Source organism: Ylistrum balloti, unplaced genomic scaffold, assembly GCF_031769215.1.
Source record: "Ylistrum balloti isolate Yb309-2 unplaced genomic scaffold, AGI_CSIRO_Ybal_v1 Utg370484, whole genome shotgun sequence".
Classification (NCBI taxonomy): domain Eukaryota; kingdom Metazoa; phylum Mollusca; class Bivalvia; order Pectinida; family Pectinidae; genus Ylistrum; species Ylistrum balloti.
Genome location: NW_026782316.1, coordinates 328,755 through 347,694, shown reverse-complemented (window position 1 = coordinate 347,694; position 18,940 = coordinate 328,755). Strand labels below are relative to the sequence as shown.

The window sequence follows — 18,940 nt, the reverse complement described above, 5'->3', positions numbered from 1 at the left end:
TGTTAATTGATACGTTTGTAAATTGATACGTTTGTTAATTGATACGTTTGTAAATTGATACGTTTGTTAATTGATACGTTTTGTTAATTGATACGTTTGTTAATTGATACGTTTGTAAATTGATACGTTTGTTAATTGATACGTTTTGTTAATTGATACGTTTGTTAATTGATACGTTTGTAAATTGATACGTTTGTTAATTGATACGTTTGTAAATTGATACGTTTGTTAATTGATACGTTTTGTTAATTGATACGTTTGTTAATTGATACGTTTGTAAATTGATACGTTTGTTAATTGATACGTTTTGTTAATTGATACGTTTGTTAATTGATACGTTTTGTTAATTTACGTTTTGTTAATACGTTTTGTTAATTGATACGTTTGTTAATTGATACGTTTGTTATACGTTTTGTTAATTGATACGTTTGTTAATTGATACGTTTTGTTAATTGATACGTTTGTTAATTGATATCTTTTGATAATTTATACGTTTTGTTAATTTATATCTTTTGATAATTTATACGTTTGTTAATTTTTGTTAATTTATACGTTTTGTTAATATTTTTGCCACCTACCCTTGTCAAATTCGAAGGTACTGATTAAGACAGCACTACTCTTGTTTATTCATTAGAAAAATATTTTGTTTATACGTTTCAATGTATATTTTTCGTGAACGGAAAAGCGCAGTATATTTATACTGTTATGAATAGAACCTTACCCATAAATTACGTAAACGTTGGAAATTGGTAATTTTTAATGTAATGAAATTGATATAAATGTTCACAGGGTGTGCAATAAATATTCAATTACCGATTTTCCACTAATGAACTAGGTAGGATTTCCAGACTTGTCATACACAATAGGAAACGCCTACTTGGCCGTGTCTGGCTGGGTCTAGTCACAGGGCCCACACTCCGACGGCTGATACCATGTGTATAACTCCGGGCCACAATGGACGGATGTTTAGTCACCCGCCGCACGGGCATCATCTCTCTCACGTGTACAGTTTACAACACACGTCCACTAAGGACAAGGAGACGATAGAGACGAAGATCACGGAGGAAGCATCGAACACATGTTGGAAACATCCTAGTACTACACACAGGCAGCCATGACAACACAGAGGCATATGTTATGGACTTTACTATCAGGTATGTATACCACTACTTGACGTAGACCCGTCATCATGGAGTATCAACCACATCAAATGTAGGCTGTAATCTTAATTTGTCAGACATTACGGTTATATTAAACACAAAAATATCATAGTTCATATCTGTACGGAAAGAAGGTTAAAAACTGGACGTTTGCTGAACGAAATTTCAATAGAATATGTGATGTTAAAATGCTGATGTTTAGAGATATGGCTCTAATAAGCGGAACGCACAAGAGAGAATAAATTTACATAGAATATCGACATATATGTCAAAATGCATGTTAAAGCACGACAGAGAACACATGCGATAACAAGGTTATGTGTCCTCGGCGCCCGTGACAGGATGAATAATTCACAAGTCACTGCAGTATCATATAGATACTGTTGTAGTAACCGACATTATACCATTGGTTTCATGGGTTTTCATAGCGGACTGAAGTATTAATCAAGATTTTTGTCTCCATGGAAGAGCTACGATCAGAGGCATTACAAGCCATGCTAGGAATATCGATTATAAAAGTATAGTTCTTTGTTACGAGGTAGCAGATGTAATCACACCACATTTACAATCGCTTCTAATGCTTTTTGCTAAATGACGTTACCATTCGTCACTTGAATCGGATTGGTTTCACCAAACTCACAGACGGGCTTGTATCCAAAGAGGAGGGACAAGCGTGGAATAGTGTTAGCTCCTTCCTGAATCAAATAACGACTAATTAACCCAAAACATAGAGAGGTTTAAATGTCATTGGGTGTCTTAGAGCTGTGGTGTTAGACGAACGAAGGAGGTGTGCTCGCATGCTGTGGTGTTAGACGATCGAAGGAAAACGCGTGAACATTACCTTGTGTTCCTGCTTGTCAGTTTGACCCACTTTGGTTCAGATAAATATCAGTTGTTACATCTACCCGGTAATACAAAAACACATTGTCGAGTACGATAAAAAAAACTGAAGCAAGAAATATTCTTATGACAATGTACCGACACTGTTTACGACAAAGGTTCCCCGTCTTATCGGATTTACATTGAATCTCTAGCATCCTCACAAACAGACTCTTTATGTAAACACAATGAACCTCTAAAGATGCAAGCATTATTATCACTCGTCACTACATACAATAAAGTTTGTCTGTCTGTTTAACACCTGTTTAATGATATGGTAAGCCAGCTGGCCCCAGTTGTTCAAAGCTTGATTAGAAATAAGCAGTGGTTAGTGAAATGAATTGACTGTTGCCACTAGGACATTCCGAGTGAAATTTACATTAAAAATACCAGTCTTACTTTCTGCACAAATTCAAGCTGAGGAATTATAAAGGAATGTCTCAATATTGTTTGATTTCTGCTTAAACTTTTTCACCATAATCCATCAACTTGATGACTTTTTTTAGATGTACCAAGATTTCCTGCCGTACTATATCATCATCATCATCATCATCATCATCATCATCATCATCATCATCATCATCATCATCATCATCATCAACAACAAATTGGTTTATTTTTATGTTTGAAATATTCAATATATGCAACAAAAATATATTTCTAATTTGGGGAATAATAGATGAAATATTCAACACGCCATCCTAATACTAGTTGCTCCCCTTTGTCACCAATTAGGTTTTGTATTTCCGTGATAAAGTTATATTACTGTTGTTTACCTAGGTGTGTTAAAACAAGTTATCAAACAGCTCACATTACGAAATTTAAACAGTGAAATAAAATCGGTACCAATAGGACAGGAAGAACAGCGGGAAATGAAACGGAAAACACAATAAAAATAATTATGGAAAAATAAATAAACAAGAACAGAGGTAGGCATTGTAAGAGAAGAAACATTCAGGAATTCCGGAAGGAAAGTCAGAACTTGTGTCATATCCCATGAAAGTTTGTCTTCAGACAGTCTAGACAAACAGTGGAGAACACCAAGGCGGGAACATGTTAGTGTAATTCAGGACACGGTTATCCCGGTATGATGTAGTGGTGATAAATACCATGTGATTTCTATTTACTGGTACTTATACTGTTGTCATAAACAGTAACGAGAATTCTATATAGTGTATACAGAACACAAACGACTGATACACTTAGAGCTACGATCAGAAATAACATAGGTTATATCAGCATGCTGACGTCAACAAACTTAGTACATACGTACCATGGAGAACAGTGTACTCTTCAGTAATACATTACTATATAGCTATAAGGTACGTTTTATTTAACCGATGAATTTGAATCTGTAATATCACAACACGTGGTACTACCAACTCGGTAGACAAAGCAGGAATACAATGCATTTTTAATTCTTTAAATCACGTATATTCAAAATAGTAAAACACTTGTCATATTTATATATACTGCGATAAACAGAATGACAATACTTATACACCGATGTTAACTGTACCTAGTATGTAATGTTTGTACAAATATATACTAAGATTGTACTTAAAACAACACTTAACAGCCTAACTACAACATAAACATCCTGAATACAACATAAACAGTCTGAATACAACATAAACATCCTGAATACAACATAAACAGTCTGAATACAACATAAACAACATAAACAGTCTGAATACAACATAAACACCCTGAATACAACATAAACAGTCTGAATACAACATAAACATCCTGAATACAACATAAACAGTCTGAATACAACATAAACAGTCTGAATACAACATAAACAGTCTGAATACAACATAAACATCCTGAATACAACATAAACATCCTGAATACAACATAAACACCCTGAATACAACATAAACATCCTGAATACAACATAAACAGTCTGAATACAACATAAACAGTCTGAATACAACATAAACAGTCTGAATACAACATAAACACCCTGAATACAACATAAACAGTCTGAATACAACATAAACAGTCTGAATACAACATAAACATCCTGAATACAACATAAACAGTCTGAATACAACATAAACACCCTGAATACAACATAAACAGTCTGAATACAACATAAACAGTCTGAATACAACATAAACAGTCTGAATACAACATAAACACCCTGAATACAACATAAACAGTCTGAATACAACATAAACATCCTGAATACAACATAAACATCCTGAATACAACATAAACATCCTGAATACAACATAAACACCCTGAATACAACATAAACACCCTGAATACAACATAAACATCCTGAATACAACATAAACATCCTGAATACAACATAAACAGTCTGAATACAACATAAACATCCCGAATACAACATAAACATCCTGAATACAACATAAACATCCTGAATACAACATAAACATCCCGAATACAACATAAACATCCTGAATACAACATAAACATCCTGAATACAACATAAACATCCCTGAATACAACATAAACACCAACATAAACAGTCCTGAATACAACATAAACAATACAACATAAACAGTCTGAATAAAACATAAACACCCTGAATACAACATAAACATCCTGAATACAACATAAACAGTCTGAATACAACATAAACAGTCTGAATACAACATAAACATCCTGAATACAACATAAACAGTCTGAATACAACATAAACAATCTGAATACAACATAAACAGTCTGAATACAACATAAACATCCTGAATACAACATAAACATCCTGATCCTGAATACAACATAAACAGTACAACATAAACAGTCTGAATACAACATAAACATCCTGAATACAACATAAACAGTCTGAATACAACATAAACAGTCGGAATACAACATAAACAGTCGGAATACAACATAAACAGTCTGAATACAACATAAACATCCTGAATACAACATAAACAGTCTGAATACAACATAAACAGTCTGAATACAACATAAACAGTCTGAATACAACATAAACATCCTGAATACAACATAAACAGTCAACATAAACATCCTGAATACAACATAAACATCCTGAATACAACATAAACAGTCTGAATACAACATAAACATCCTGAATACAACATAAACAGTCTGAATACAACATAAACATCCTGAATACAACATAAACATCCTGAATACAACATAAACAGTCGGAATACAACATAAACATCCTGAATACAACATAAACAGTCTGAATACAACATAAACAGTCTGAATACAACATAAACATCCTGAATACAACATAAACAGTCTGAATACAACATAAACATCCTGAATACAACATAAACAGTCTGAATACAACATAAACATCCTGAATACAACATAAACATCCTGAATACAACATAAACAGTCTGAATACAACATAAACATCCTGAATACAACATAAACAGTCTGAATACAACATAAACATCCTGAATACATAAACATCCAGAATACAACATAAAAAAACTGAATACAACATAAACATCCTGAATACAACATAAACATCCTGAATACAACATAAACATACAACATAAACATCCTGAATACAACATAAACATCCTGAATACAACATAAACAGTCCTGAATACAACATAAACATCCTGAATACAACATAAACATCCTGAATACAACATAAACATCCTGAATACAACATAAACAGTCTGAATACAACATAAACATCCTGAATACAACATAAACATCCTGAATACAACATAAACAGTCTGAATACAACATAAACATCCTGAATACAAAAACAGTCTGAATACAACATAAACAGTAATACAACATAAACATCCTGAATACAACATAAACAGTCTGAATACAACATAAACATCCTGAATACAACATAAACACCCTGAATACAACATAAACAGTCTGAATACAACATAAACAGTCGGAATACAACATAAAACATCCTGAATACAACATAAACAGTCGGAATACAACATAAACATCCTGAATACAACATAAACAGTCTGAATACAACATAAACAGTCTGAATACAACATAAACATCCTGAATACAACATAAACATCCTGAATACAACATAAACAGTCTGAATACAACATAAACAGTCTGAATACAACATAAACATCCTGAATACAACATAAACACCCTGAATACAACATAAACAGTTTGAATACAACATAAACAGTCTGAATACAACATAAACACATCCAGTGAATACAACATAAACAGTCTGAATACAACATAAACAGAATACAACATAAACAGTGAATACAACATAAACATCCTGAATAAACATAAACATCCTGAATACAAAATAAACAGTCTGAATACAACATAAACAGTCGGAATACAACATAAACATCCTGAATACAACATAAACAGTCCTGAATACAACATAAACAGTCTGAATACAACATAAACATCCTGAATACAACATAAACAGTCTGAATACAACATAAACACCCTGAATACAACATAAACATCCTGAATACAACATGAACAGTCTGAATACAACATAAACATCCTGAATACAACATAAACAGTAAACATCCTGAATACAACATAAACAGTCTGAATACAACATAAACAGTCGGAATACAACATAAACAGTCTGAATACAACATAAACAGTCGGAATACAACATAAACAGTCTGAATACAACATAAACAGTCTGAATACAACATAAACAGTCTGAATACAACATAAACAGTCTGAATACAACAAAAACAGTCTGAATACAACATAAACATCCTAAATACAACATAAACATCCTGAATACAACATAAACAGTCTGAATACAACATAAACACCCTGAATACAACATAAACATCCTGAATACAACATAAACATCCTGAATACAACATAAACAGTCTGAATACAACATAAACAGTCGGAATACAACATAAACAGTCTGAATACAACATAAACAACATAAACAGTCTGAATACAACATAAACAGTCTGAATACAACATAAACATCATAAACAGTGAATACAACATAAACAGTCCTGAATACAACATAAACAGTCTGAATACAACATAAACAGTAATACAACATAAACAGTCAACATGAAACAACATAAACAGTCCTGAATACAACATAAACAGTCTGAATACAACATAAACATGTGTTAATACAACATAAACAGTTGAATACAACATAAACAGATGAATAAACATAAACATCCTGAATACAACATAAACAGTCATGAATACAACATAAACAGTCATAAACATGGGTGAATACAACATAAACAGTCCTGAATACAACATAAACAGTCTGAATACAACATAAACAGTCTGAATACAACATAAACAACATAAACAGTCCTGAATACAACATAAACAGTCTGAATACAACATAAACAGTCAACATAAACATCCTGAATACAACATAAACAGTCCTGAATACAACATAAACAGTCCAACATAAACAGTTGAATACAACATAAACAGTCTGAATACAACATAAACATCCTGAACAACATACAGTTGTTACAACATAAACAGGAATACAACATAAACAGTTGTTAAACATGGAATACAACATAAACAGTCATGGGTACAACATAAACAGTCTGAATACAACATAAACAAGTTGAATACAACATAAACATGGGTGTTACAACATATAAAAGTTGTTGGCATGGGTGTTATACAATATAAAAAGTTGTACAACATAAACATGGGTGTGAATACAATATAAACAGTTGGCTGGGTGTTAATACAATATAAACAGTTGGCATGAATGTAGGAGACAGATACAACATAAACAGTTGTTGGCATTACAACATAAACAGATATAGAACATAAACATCCTGTTACAACATGGGTGTTAAAGACAGATATAGAACAGTTGTTGGCTGATAGGAACAATATAAACAGTTGTTGGCATGGGTGTTAAAAGTTGTTGGCAGGGTGTTAGGAGACAGATATAAACAGTTGTTGGCATGGGTGTTAGGAGACAGATATAGAACAGTTGTTGGCATGGGTGTTAAACAGATATAAAAGTTGTTGGCATGGGTGTTAGAAAGTCTGAATAGAACATTGTTGGCATGGGTGTTGGGGACAGATATAGAAAGTTGTTGGCATGGGTGTTAGAAGACAGACATATAAAGTTGTTGGCATGGGTGTTAGGAGACAGATATAGAAAGTTGTTGGCATGGGTGTTAGGAGACAGATATAGAACGTTGTTGGCATGGGTGTTAGGAGACAGATATAAAAGTTGTGTGGGTGTTAGGAGACAGATATAGAAAGTTGTTGGCATGGGTGTTAGGAGACAGATATAGAAAGTTGTTGGCATGGGTGTTAGGAGACAGATATAGAAAGGTGTTGGCATGGATGTTAGGAGACAGATTTTAAAAGTTGTTGGCATGGGTGTTAGGAGTCAGATATAGAAAGTTGTTGGCATGGGTGTTAGGAGACAGATATAGAACGTTGTTGGCATGGGTGTTAGGTGACAGATATAGAACGTTGTTGGCATGGGTGTTAGGTGACAGATATAGAAAGTTGTTGGCATGGGTGTTAGAAGACAGATATAGAAAGTTGTTGGCATGGGTGTTAGGAGACAGATATAGAAAGTTGTTGGCATGGGTGTTAGGAGACAGATATAGAAAGTTGTTGGCATGGGTGTTAGGAGACAGATATAGAAAGTTGTTGGCATGGGTGTTAGGAGTCAGATATAGAAAGTTGTTGGCATGGGTGTTAGGAGACAGATATAGAAAGTTGTTGGCATGGGTGTTAGGAGACAGATATAGAAAGTTGTTGGCATGGGTGTTAGGAGACAGATATAGAAAGTTGTTGGCATGGGTGTTAGGAGACAGATATAGAAGGTTGTTGGCATGGGTGTTAGGGGACAGATATAGAAAGTTGTTGGCATGGGTGTTAGGTGACAGATACAGAAAGTTGTTGGCATGGGTATTAGGAGACAGATATAGAAGGTTGTTGGCATGGGTGTTAGGAGACAGATATAGAAAGTTGTTGGCATGGGTGTTAGAAGACAGATATAGAAAGTTGTTGGCATGGGTGTTAGGAGACAGATATAGAAAGTTGTTGGCATGGGTGTTAGGAGACAGATATAGAAAGTTGTTGGCATGGGTGTTAGGAGACAGATATAGAAAGTTGTTGGCATGGGTGTTAGAAGACAGATATAGAAAGTTGTTGGCATGGGTGTTAGGTGACAGATATAGAACGTTGTTGGCATGGGTGTTAGGAGACAGATATAGAACGTTGTTGGCATGGGTGTTAGGAGACAGATATAGAAAGTTGTTGGCATGGGTGTTAGGAGACAGATATAGAACGTATAGAAAGTTGTTGGCATGGGTGTTAGGAGACAGATATAGAAGGTTGTTGGCATGGGTGTTAGGAGACAGATATAGAAGGTTGTTGGCATGGGTGTTAGGAGACAGATATAGAAAGTTGTTGGCATGGGTGTTAGGAGACAGATATAAAAAGTTGTTGGCATGGGTGTTAGGAGACAGATATAGAAAGTTGTTGGCATGGGTGTTAGGAGACAGATATAAAAAGGTGTTGGCATGGGTGTTAGGAGACAGATATAAAAAGGTGTTGGCATGGGTGTTAGGAGACAGATATAGAAAGTTGTTGGCATGGGTGTTAGGAGACAGATATAGAACGTTGTTGGCATGGGTGTTAGGAGACAGATATAGAAGGTTGTTGGCATGGGTGTTAGGGGACAGATATAGAAAGTTGTTGGCATGGGTGTTAGGAGACAGATATAGAAAGTTGTTGGCATGGGTGTTAGGAGACAGATATAGAAAGTTGTTGGCATGGGTGTTAGGAGACAGATATAGAACGTTGTTGGCATGGGTGTTAGGAGACAGATATAGAACGTTGTTGGCATGGGTGTTAGGTGACAGATATAGAAAGTTGTTGGCATGGGTGTTAGGAGACAGATATAGAAAGTTGTTGGCATGGGTGTTAGGATGTTAGACAGATATAGAAAGTTGTTGGCATGGGTGTTAGGAGACAGATATAGAAGGTTGTTGGCATGAAAGTTGTTGGCATGGGTGTTAGGAGACAGATATAAAAAGGTGTTGGCATGGGTGTTAGGGGACAGATATAGAAAGTTGTTGGCATGGGTGTTAGGAGACAGATATAGAAAGTTGTTGGCATGGGTGTTAGGAGACAGATATAGAACGTTGTTGGCATGGGTGTTAGGAGACAGATATAGAAAGTTGTTGGCATGGGTGTTAGGTGACAGATATAGAACGTTGTTGGCATGGGTGTTAGGTGACAGATATAGAAAGTTGTTGGCATGGGTGTTAGGTGACAGATATAGAAAGTTGTTGGCATGGGTGTTAGGGGACAGATATAAAGTTGTTGGCATGGGTGTTAGGAGACAGATATAGAAAGTTGTTGGCATGGGTGTTAGGAGACAGATATAGAAAGTTGTTGGCATGGGTGTTAGGAGACAGATATAGAAAGTTGTTGGCATGGGTGTTAGGAGACAGATTTTAAAAGTTGTTGGCATGGGTGTTAGAAGACAGATATAGAACGTTGTTGGCATGGGTGTTAGAAGACAGATATAGAACGTTGTTGGCATGGGTGTTAGGAGACAGATATAGAAAGTTGTTGGCATGGGTGTTAGGAGACAGATATAGAAAGTTGTTGGCATGGGTGTTAGGAGACAGATATAGAAAGTTGTTGGCATGGGTGTTAGGAGACAGATATAGAAAGTTGTTGGCATGGGTGTTAGGAGACAGATATAGAAAGTTGTTGGCATGGGTGTTAGGAGACAGATATAGAAAGTTGTTGGCATGGGTGTTAGGAGTCAGATATAGAAAGTTGTTGGCATGGGTGTTAGGAGACAGATATAGAAAGTTGTTGGCATGGGTGTTAGGAGACAGATATAGAAAGTTGTTGGCATGGGTGTTAGGAGACAGATATAGAAAGTTGTTGGCATGGGTGTTAGGAGACAGATATAGAAGGTTGTTGGCATGGGTGTTAGGAGACAGATATAGAAAGTTGTTGACATGGGTGTTAGGGGACAGATATAAAAATATCATACCTACAATTATATTACAATTCAGGTTACCCCTCCTCTTAACTATAATACAGGATACCTCCCCTCATAACTATAACTCATGATACCTCCCCTCGTAACTATAATACAGGTTACCTCCCCTCGTAACTTTAATACAGGATACCTCCCCTCGTAACTATAATACAGGTTACCTCCCCTCGTAACAATAATACAGGTTACCTCCCCTCATAACTATAACTCATGATACCTCCCCTCGTAACTATAATACAGGTTACCTCCCCTCGTAACTATAATACAGGTTACCTCCCCTCGTAACTATAATACAGTTACCTCCCCTCGTAACTATAATACAGATACCTCCCCTCTTAACTATAATTCAGGTTACCTCCACTCGTAACTATAATACAGGATACCTCCCCTCGTAACTATAATACAGGTTACCTCCCCGCGTAACTTTAATACAGGATACCTCCCCTCGTAACTATGATACAGGTTACCTCCCCTCATAACTATAACTCATGATACCTCCCCTCGTAACTATAATACAGGATACCTCCCCTCGTAACTATGATACAGGTTAACTTTCCTTCGTAACAATAATACTGGTTACCTCCCCTCATAACTATAACTCATGATACCTCCCCTCGTAACTATAATACAGGATACCTCCCCTCGTAACTATAATACAGGATACCTCCCCTCGTAACTATGATACAGGTTAACTTTCCTTCGTAACAATAATACTGGTTACCTCCCCTCATAACTATAACTCATGATGCCCCCCCCTCGTAACTACAATAAAGGTTATCTCACTTCCAATCTGTAATTCATATCGTGCTTTGATTGTTTGATGTCATTATAATGACTCTGATTTGATTTTTTTATATTCCGACAGTGACTGTGTCGCTGATGTGTGCTTACTCTGTTAACCGGGAGTGCCAGGAGATGGCGCTGTGTACAGATGAACTGATATCCATGAATGAGACTATCACCTTTCATATGGGCACCAGCCAGATGATCAATATATGCACGTAAGTACACACGAATCTCTTCTGATCGATATCTCGTGATTTACATATGCTTGTGTAACAATACAATGTGTTTGTAATCTGGTCCAGCTCCATTGGACTGTTTCACTAGTGAAAATACAAAACACTCCTTGGATTTGATTGCTGGAGTATTTCTGGATACTGAACTACGACGAGGTTCTACAATTATGATTTTATTGATAAATTGACCATATACAACTCGCTACCCCTACCCCGCCTCCAACCCCCATCCCGCCTCCAACCCCCTCAAAAACATAGTTTTAATGTATGGATACTTTACACGTGGATATAAAACAGGAAGTATGGATATATAACAGGAAGTATGGATATATAACAGGAAGTATGGATATGTAACAGGAAGTATGGATATGTTAAAGGAAGTATGGATATGTAAAAGGAAGTATGGATATGTTACAGGAAGTATGGATATGTTACAGGAAGTATGGATATGAAACATGACGTATGGATATATATAACAGGAAGTATGGATATGTTACAGGAAGTATGGATATGTAACATGAAGTATGGATATATAACAGGAAGTATGGATATATAACAGGAAGTATGGATATATAGCAGGAAGTATGGATATGTAACAAGAAGTATGGATATATAACAGGAAGTATGGATATGTTACAGGAAGTATGGATATGTTACAGGAAGTATGGATATGTAACAGGAAGTATGGATATATTACAGGAAGTATGGATATATAACAGGAAATATGGATATGTTACAGGAAGTATGGATATGTAACAGGAAGTGTTGATATGTAACAGGAAGTATGGATATGTTACAGGAAGTATGGATATGTAACACGAAGTATGGATATGTGACAGGAAGTATGGATATGTAGCATGAAGTATGGATATGTAACAGGAAGTATGGATATGACAAGAAATATTGATGGGAAATATGGATATGTAACAGGAAGTATGGATATGTTACAGGAAGTATGGATATGTTACAGGAAGTATGGATATGTAACAGGAAGTATGGATATGTTACGAGAAGCATTGATGGCAAATATGGATATGTAACATGAATTATGGATATGTTAAAGGAAGTATGGATATGTTACATGAAGTATGAATATGTTAAAGAAGGTATGGATATGTTACATGAAGTATGGATATGTTAAAGGAAGTATGGATATGACAAGAAGTATTGATGGGAAATATGGATATGTAACAGGAAGTATGGATATGTTACAGGAAGTATGGATATGTAACAGGAAGTATGGATATGCTACAGGAAGTATGGATATATAACGTGAAGTATGGATTTGTTACAGGAAGTATGGATATGTTACAGGAAGTATAGATATGTTACAGGAAGTATGGATATGAAACAGGAAATATGGATATATAACAGGAAGTATAGATATGTAGCAGGAAGTATGGATATGTTGCAGGAAGTATGGATATGTTACAGGAAGTATTGATATGAAACAGGAAGTATGGATATGAAACAGGAAGTATGGGTATGTTACAGGAAGTAAGGATATGTTACAGGAAGTATGGATACGAAACAGGGAGTATGGATAGGAAACAGGAAGTATGGATATATAACAGGAAGTATGGATATGTAACATGAAATATGGATATGTTAAAGGAAGTATGGATATGTAACAGGAAGTATGGATATGTTAAAGGAAGTATGGATATGTTACAGGAAGTATGGATATGTAACATGAAGTATGGATATGTTAAAGGAAGTATGGATATGTTACATGAAGTATGGATATGTTACAGGAAGTATGGGTATGTTACAGGAAGTAAGGATATGTTACAGGAAGTATGGATACGAAACAGGGAGTATGGATAGGAAACAGGAAGTATGGATATATAACAGGAAGTATGGATATGTAACATGAAATATGGATATGTTAAAGGAAGTATGGATATGTTACAGGAAGTATGGATATGTAACATGAAGTATGGATATGTTAAAGGAAGTATGGATATGTTACATGAAGTATGGATATGTTAAAGGAAGTATGGATATGTTACATGAAGTATGGATATGTTACAGGAAGTATGGATATGTAACAGGAAGTATGGATATGTAACAGGAAGTATGGATATGTTACAGGAAGTATGGATATGTTACAGGAAGTATGGATATGTAACAGGAAGTATGGATATGTTACATGAAGTATGGATATGTTACATGAAGTATGGATATGTTACAGGAAGTATGGATATGTCACAGGAAGTATGGATATGTAACAGGAAGTATGGATATGTTACAGGAAGTATGGATATGTTACAGGAAGTATGGATATGTTACAGGAAGTATGGATATGTAACAGGAAGTATGGATATGTTAAAGGAAGTATGGATATGTTACAGGAAGTATGGATATGTTACAGGAAGTATGGATATGTTACAGGAAGTATGGATATGTAACAGTAAGTATGTATATATTACAGGAAGTATGGATATGTTACAGGAAGTATTGATATGTAACAGGATATGTAACAGGAAGTATGGATTTGTTACAGAAAGTATGGATATGTAACATGAAGTATGGATATGTAATAGGAAGTATGGATATGTAACAGGAAGTATGGATTTGTTACAGGAAGTATGGAGATGTAAGAAGAACGTCTTTTTCAGCCATTGTAGAAAATTCTGGGATGTATTATGTATGGTATTCGTGAAAATGTAAATTGTGATTTTAATCTTAGTTTAACTTGTTACGTTTGTGTTTGAATATTAGAATGTTTGAAGTTTCTTATTTTAAGTAAATCAAACGCTTTTCTCATCGGTGTGAAAATAACTAAATTATCCTTTCAGTCGATCGAGGGAAAGAAGACATTCATGAATTTTAAGTAATGAGAATGCCGATTACAAACTCATTTATGTTATCAAGGACCGCAAAGAACTTTTCCGGCTTGTCCTTCGTCATAAAAGTCTATCCTCCTGAAATGAGGTCCCGACCCATAGTAAGAACATGTATTATTTTGATTTAAGTAAAAGGGGTAGGGGGTGGGGGTGGGGGTGGGGGGGAGGGTTTGGTTCAGTTGGACTTTTTAATCATGTGACTTTATCATATTGTAGCCAGCTTGAACAAAACTATCCTCCATGTTTTGAAAAGGCAAAATCAGCCTGTTCACTGTCCAGGATGGACACTTATCCGTACCTGCTTCGGTATTACTCTGTCAAGGAATCCTGTAATGAAGGTAAGGTCCACGTCTTGTTGTTTGATTGGATCGTGACAAAAGTATACGTACTGACGAAAGTAGTTTATATTACAAACTGATGATTGAAGATGCTTATAATACGGGCTGTTGGAATAAGGACTAAAGCAAGCAATGGGTAGCCGGTAAACATGTTGTCGGCATTTTAATGGCCGAATAACTAAAACCAAGGCATTAAATTATCCCAAATAATAATGGTTGAACAAATCGCCAACAAATCTCGATTTAACCACCATGTAGGATTAGATAGTTATTTCACATGACTCTAGGAGTTACGCTAACGCTCACATTTTGCCCACATTCACAGAAACTGGACTGCGGTTAATGTAATGTATTTGATGACAGTTTGAACATAGTTCATCTGACACATGTTTTGTTATTTCAGTCTGTCCTATATTCAAGCCCCTGATAAACTGTGAAGAAAACCTAGCCTATATAGACTTAAGTACCAGCAAAAAATCATATTGTAGGTGAGTTTTATCTAAAGGCATTGTACTGAAAATTTCGATCACGTGTCGTCGTTACTATGGAAATCAATCTTAATCAAGTGTCTCCATACCTAAATTATTACAATGTTAAGCACGTGTCATCATTACTGTGGAAAGCAATGACATGCCATCGTTACTATGGAAACCAATCTTAAACAAATGTTTTTATACCCAATGGTAACAATATTGAGCACACATCATCGTTACTATGGAAACCAATCACATGTCATCTTAAACAAGTGTTTTTATACCCAATTGTTACAATGTTGAGTACACATCATGATTACATTAAGAACAACGTGTATGTTGTTGTATGTAACAAGTATTTTAATCACGTGTCTTTGTCACCATTCCTGGGTATCAGTGCGTTTTCGTAAAGAATTGTCAAAGACATTTTATAGATGTAATGACAAATGCAAATATTTGGAATTTTGCAGGTCATATATTGAAAGTATGGAGTGCCTTGATTCCATTCTTATTAACATGACGTGTTCGTTTGGGGAACAAACGAAAGCCAACATACTGGACACTGTTTACGATCAGGACGCGCGACAGTTTGGTGACGGAGTCTGCATGACAGGTAAGTACTATTCATTATCTACATGTAACCCTGTCGTATAGGTAGAATATGTTCAAACGATAATAGAAAACATTGAAAAACATATTGCGATATTTTTTTCTGAATGAAATATGTGTTATTTTCAAATACAAACAAACAAAAACAATAACAGAGGGCGTGTAAAACAAATACAAACAAACAAAAACAATACCGGAGGGCGTGAAAAACAAATACAAACAAACAAAAACAATACCGGAGGGCGTGAAAAACAAATAAAACAAACAAAAACAATAACAGAGGGCATGAAAAACAAATACAAACAAACAAAAACAATAACGGAGCGTGTGTAAAACAAATACAAACAAACAAAAGCAATAACAGAGGGCGTGAAAAACAAATACAAACAAAAACAAGAACAGAGGGCGTGTAAAACAAATACAAACAAACAAAAACAATAACAGAGGGCATGAAAAACAAATACAAACAAACAAAAACAATAACAGAGGGCGAGAAAAACAAATACAAACAAAACCAATACCGGAGGGCATGAAAAACAAATAAAACAAACAAAAACAATACCGGAGGGCATGAAAAACAAATAAAACAAACAAAAACAATACCGGAGGGCGTGTAAAACAAATACAAACAAACAAAAACAATAACAGAGGGCGTGTAAAACAAATACAAACAAACAAAAGCAATAACAGAGGGCGTGAAAAACAAATACAAACAAACAAAAACAATAACAGAGGGCGTGTAAAACAAATACAAACAAACAAAAACAATAACAGAGGGCGTGTAAAACAAATACAAACAAACAAAAACAATAACAGAGGGCGTGTAAAACAAATACAAACAAACAAAAACAATAACAGAGGGCGTGAAAAACAAATACAAACAAACAAAAACAATAACAGAGGGCGTGAAAAACAAATACAAACAAACAAAAACAATAACAGAGGGCGTGAAAAACAAATACAAACAAACAAAAACAAATACAAACAAAAACAAGAACAGAGGGCGTGAAAAACAAATACAAACAAACAAAAACAATAACGGAGGGCGTGTAAAACAAATACAAACAAACAAAAACAATAACAGAGGGCGTGTAAAACAAATACAAACAAACAAAAACAATAACAGAGGGCGTGTAAAACAAATAAAACAAACAAAAACAATAACAAAGGGCGTGAAAAACAAATACAAACAAACAAAAACAATAACAGAGGGCGTGAAAAACAAATACAAACAAACAAAAACAATAACAGAGGGCGTGTAAAACAAATACAAACAAACAAATAAAAAAACAATACAAGGGCGTGTTAAACAAATACAAACAGAACAGACTGAAAAACAAATACAAACAAACAAACAAAAACAAAATCAAACAAACAAAAAAACAAACAAAAACAAACAGAGGGCGTGTAAAACAAATACAAACAAACAAAAACAATAACAGAGGGCGTGAAACAAACAAACAAAACACAAACAAACAAAAACAATAACAAGGGCAAAGGGCGTGTAAAACAAATACAAACAAACAAAAAGAGGGCAAACAAACAAACAAAAACAATAGAGGGCGTGAAAAACAAATACAAACAAACAAAAACAATAACAGAGGGCGTGTAAAACAAAAACAAGACAAACAAACAAACAAACAAAAACAATAACAGAGGGCGTGAAAAACAAATACAAACAAACAAAAACAATAACAGAGGGCGTGAAAAACAAATACAAACAAACAAAAACAAACAGAGGGCGTGTAAAACAAATACAAACAAACAAAAAACAATAACAAAGGGCGTGAAAAACAAATACAAACAAACAAAAACAATAACAGAGGGCGTGAAAAACAAATACAAACAAACAAAAACAAGAACGGAGGGCGTGAAAAACAAATACAAACAAACAAAAAGAATACCGGAGGGCGTGAAAAACAAATACAAACAAACAAAAACACCCGACGGCGTGAAAAAAAAATACAAACAAACAAAAACAATAACAGAGGGGGCATGAAAAACAAATACAAACAAACAAACAAACAAAAACAATACAAGGGCAAAGTGAAAAACAAATACAAACAAACAAAAACAATTTACAGAGGGCGTGAAAAACAAATACAAACAAATACAAAAAACAAAAACAAACAAAACAAACAAAAACAATAACAGAGGGCGTGTAAAACAAATACAAACAAACAAAAACAAGAACACGTGAAAAACAAATACACAAACAAAAACAATTTATAGAATACAAACAAACAAAAACAAACAAACAAACAAACAAACAAACAAAAACAAGAACAGAGGGCGTGAAAAACAAATACAAACAAACAAAAACAAGAACAGAGGGCGTGAAAAACAAATACAAACAAACAAAAACAATAACAGAGGGCGTGTAAAACAAATACAAACAAACAAAAACAAGAACAGAGGGCGTGTAAAACAAATACAAACAAACAAAAACAAGAACAGAGGGCGTGAAAAACAAATACAAACAAACAAAAACAATAACAGAGGGCGTGAAAAACAAATACAAACAAACAAAAACAAGAACAGAGGGCGTGAAAAACAAATACAAACAAACAAAAACAAGAACAGAGGGCGTGAAAACAAATACAAACAAACAAAAACAAGAACAGAGGGCG

The 18,940-nt window shown here is 34.8% G+C and overlaps 1 protein-coding gene across 1 annotated transcript in view; it reads left to right on the top strand.

Annotated features, from left to right (window-relative positions):
• The first annotated feature begins 867 nt into the window (after window positions 1–867).
• The window catches only part of LOC132555406 (mucin-2-like), a 35,906-nt gene continuing 17,833 nt past the window's right edge, over window positions 868–18,940 (top strand). The window contains exons 1-5 of the mRNA XM_060219756.1: window positions 868–1,154; window positions 11,888–12,023; window positions 15,107–15,228; window positions 15,632–15,716; window positions 16,172–16,314. Coding sequence (XP_060075739.1) covers window positions 1,115–1,154; window positions 11,888–12,023; window positions 15,107–15,228; window positions 15,632–15,716; window positions 16,172–16,314 — 526 coding nt within the window. The 5' untranslated portion in view covers window positions 868–1,114. The remainder of the gene's footprint in view (window positions 1,155–11,887; window positions 12,024–15,106; window positions 15,229–15,631; window positions 15,717–16,171; window positions 16,315–18,940) is intronic.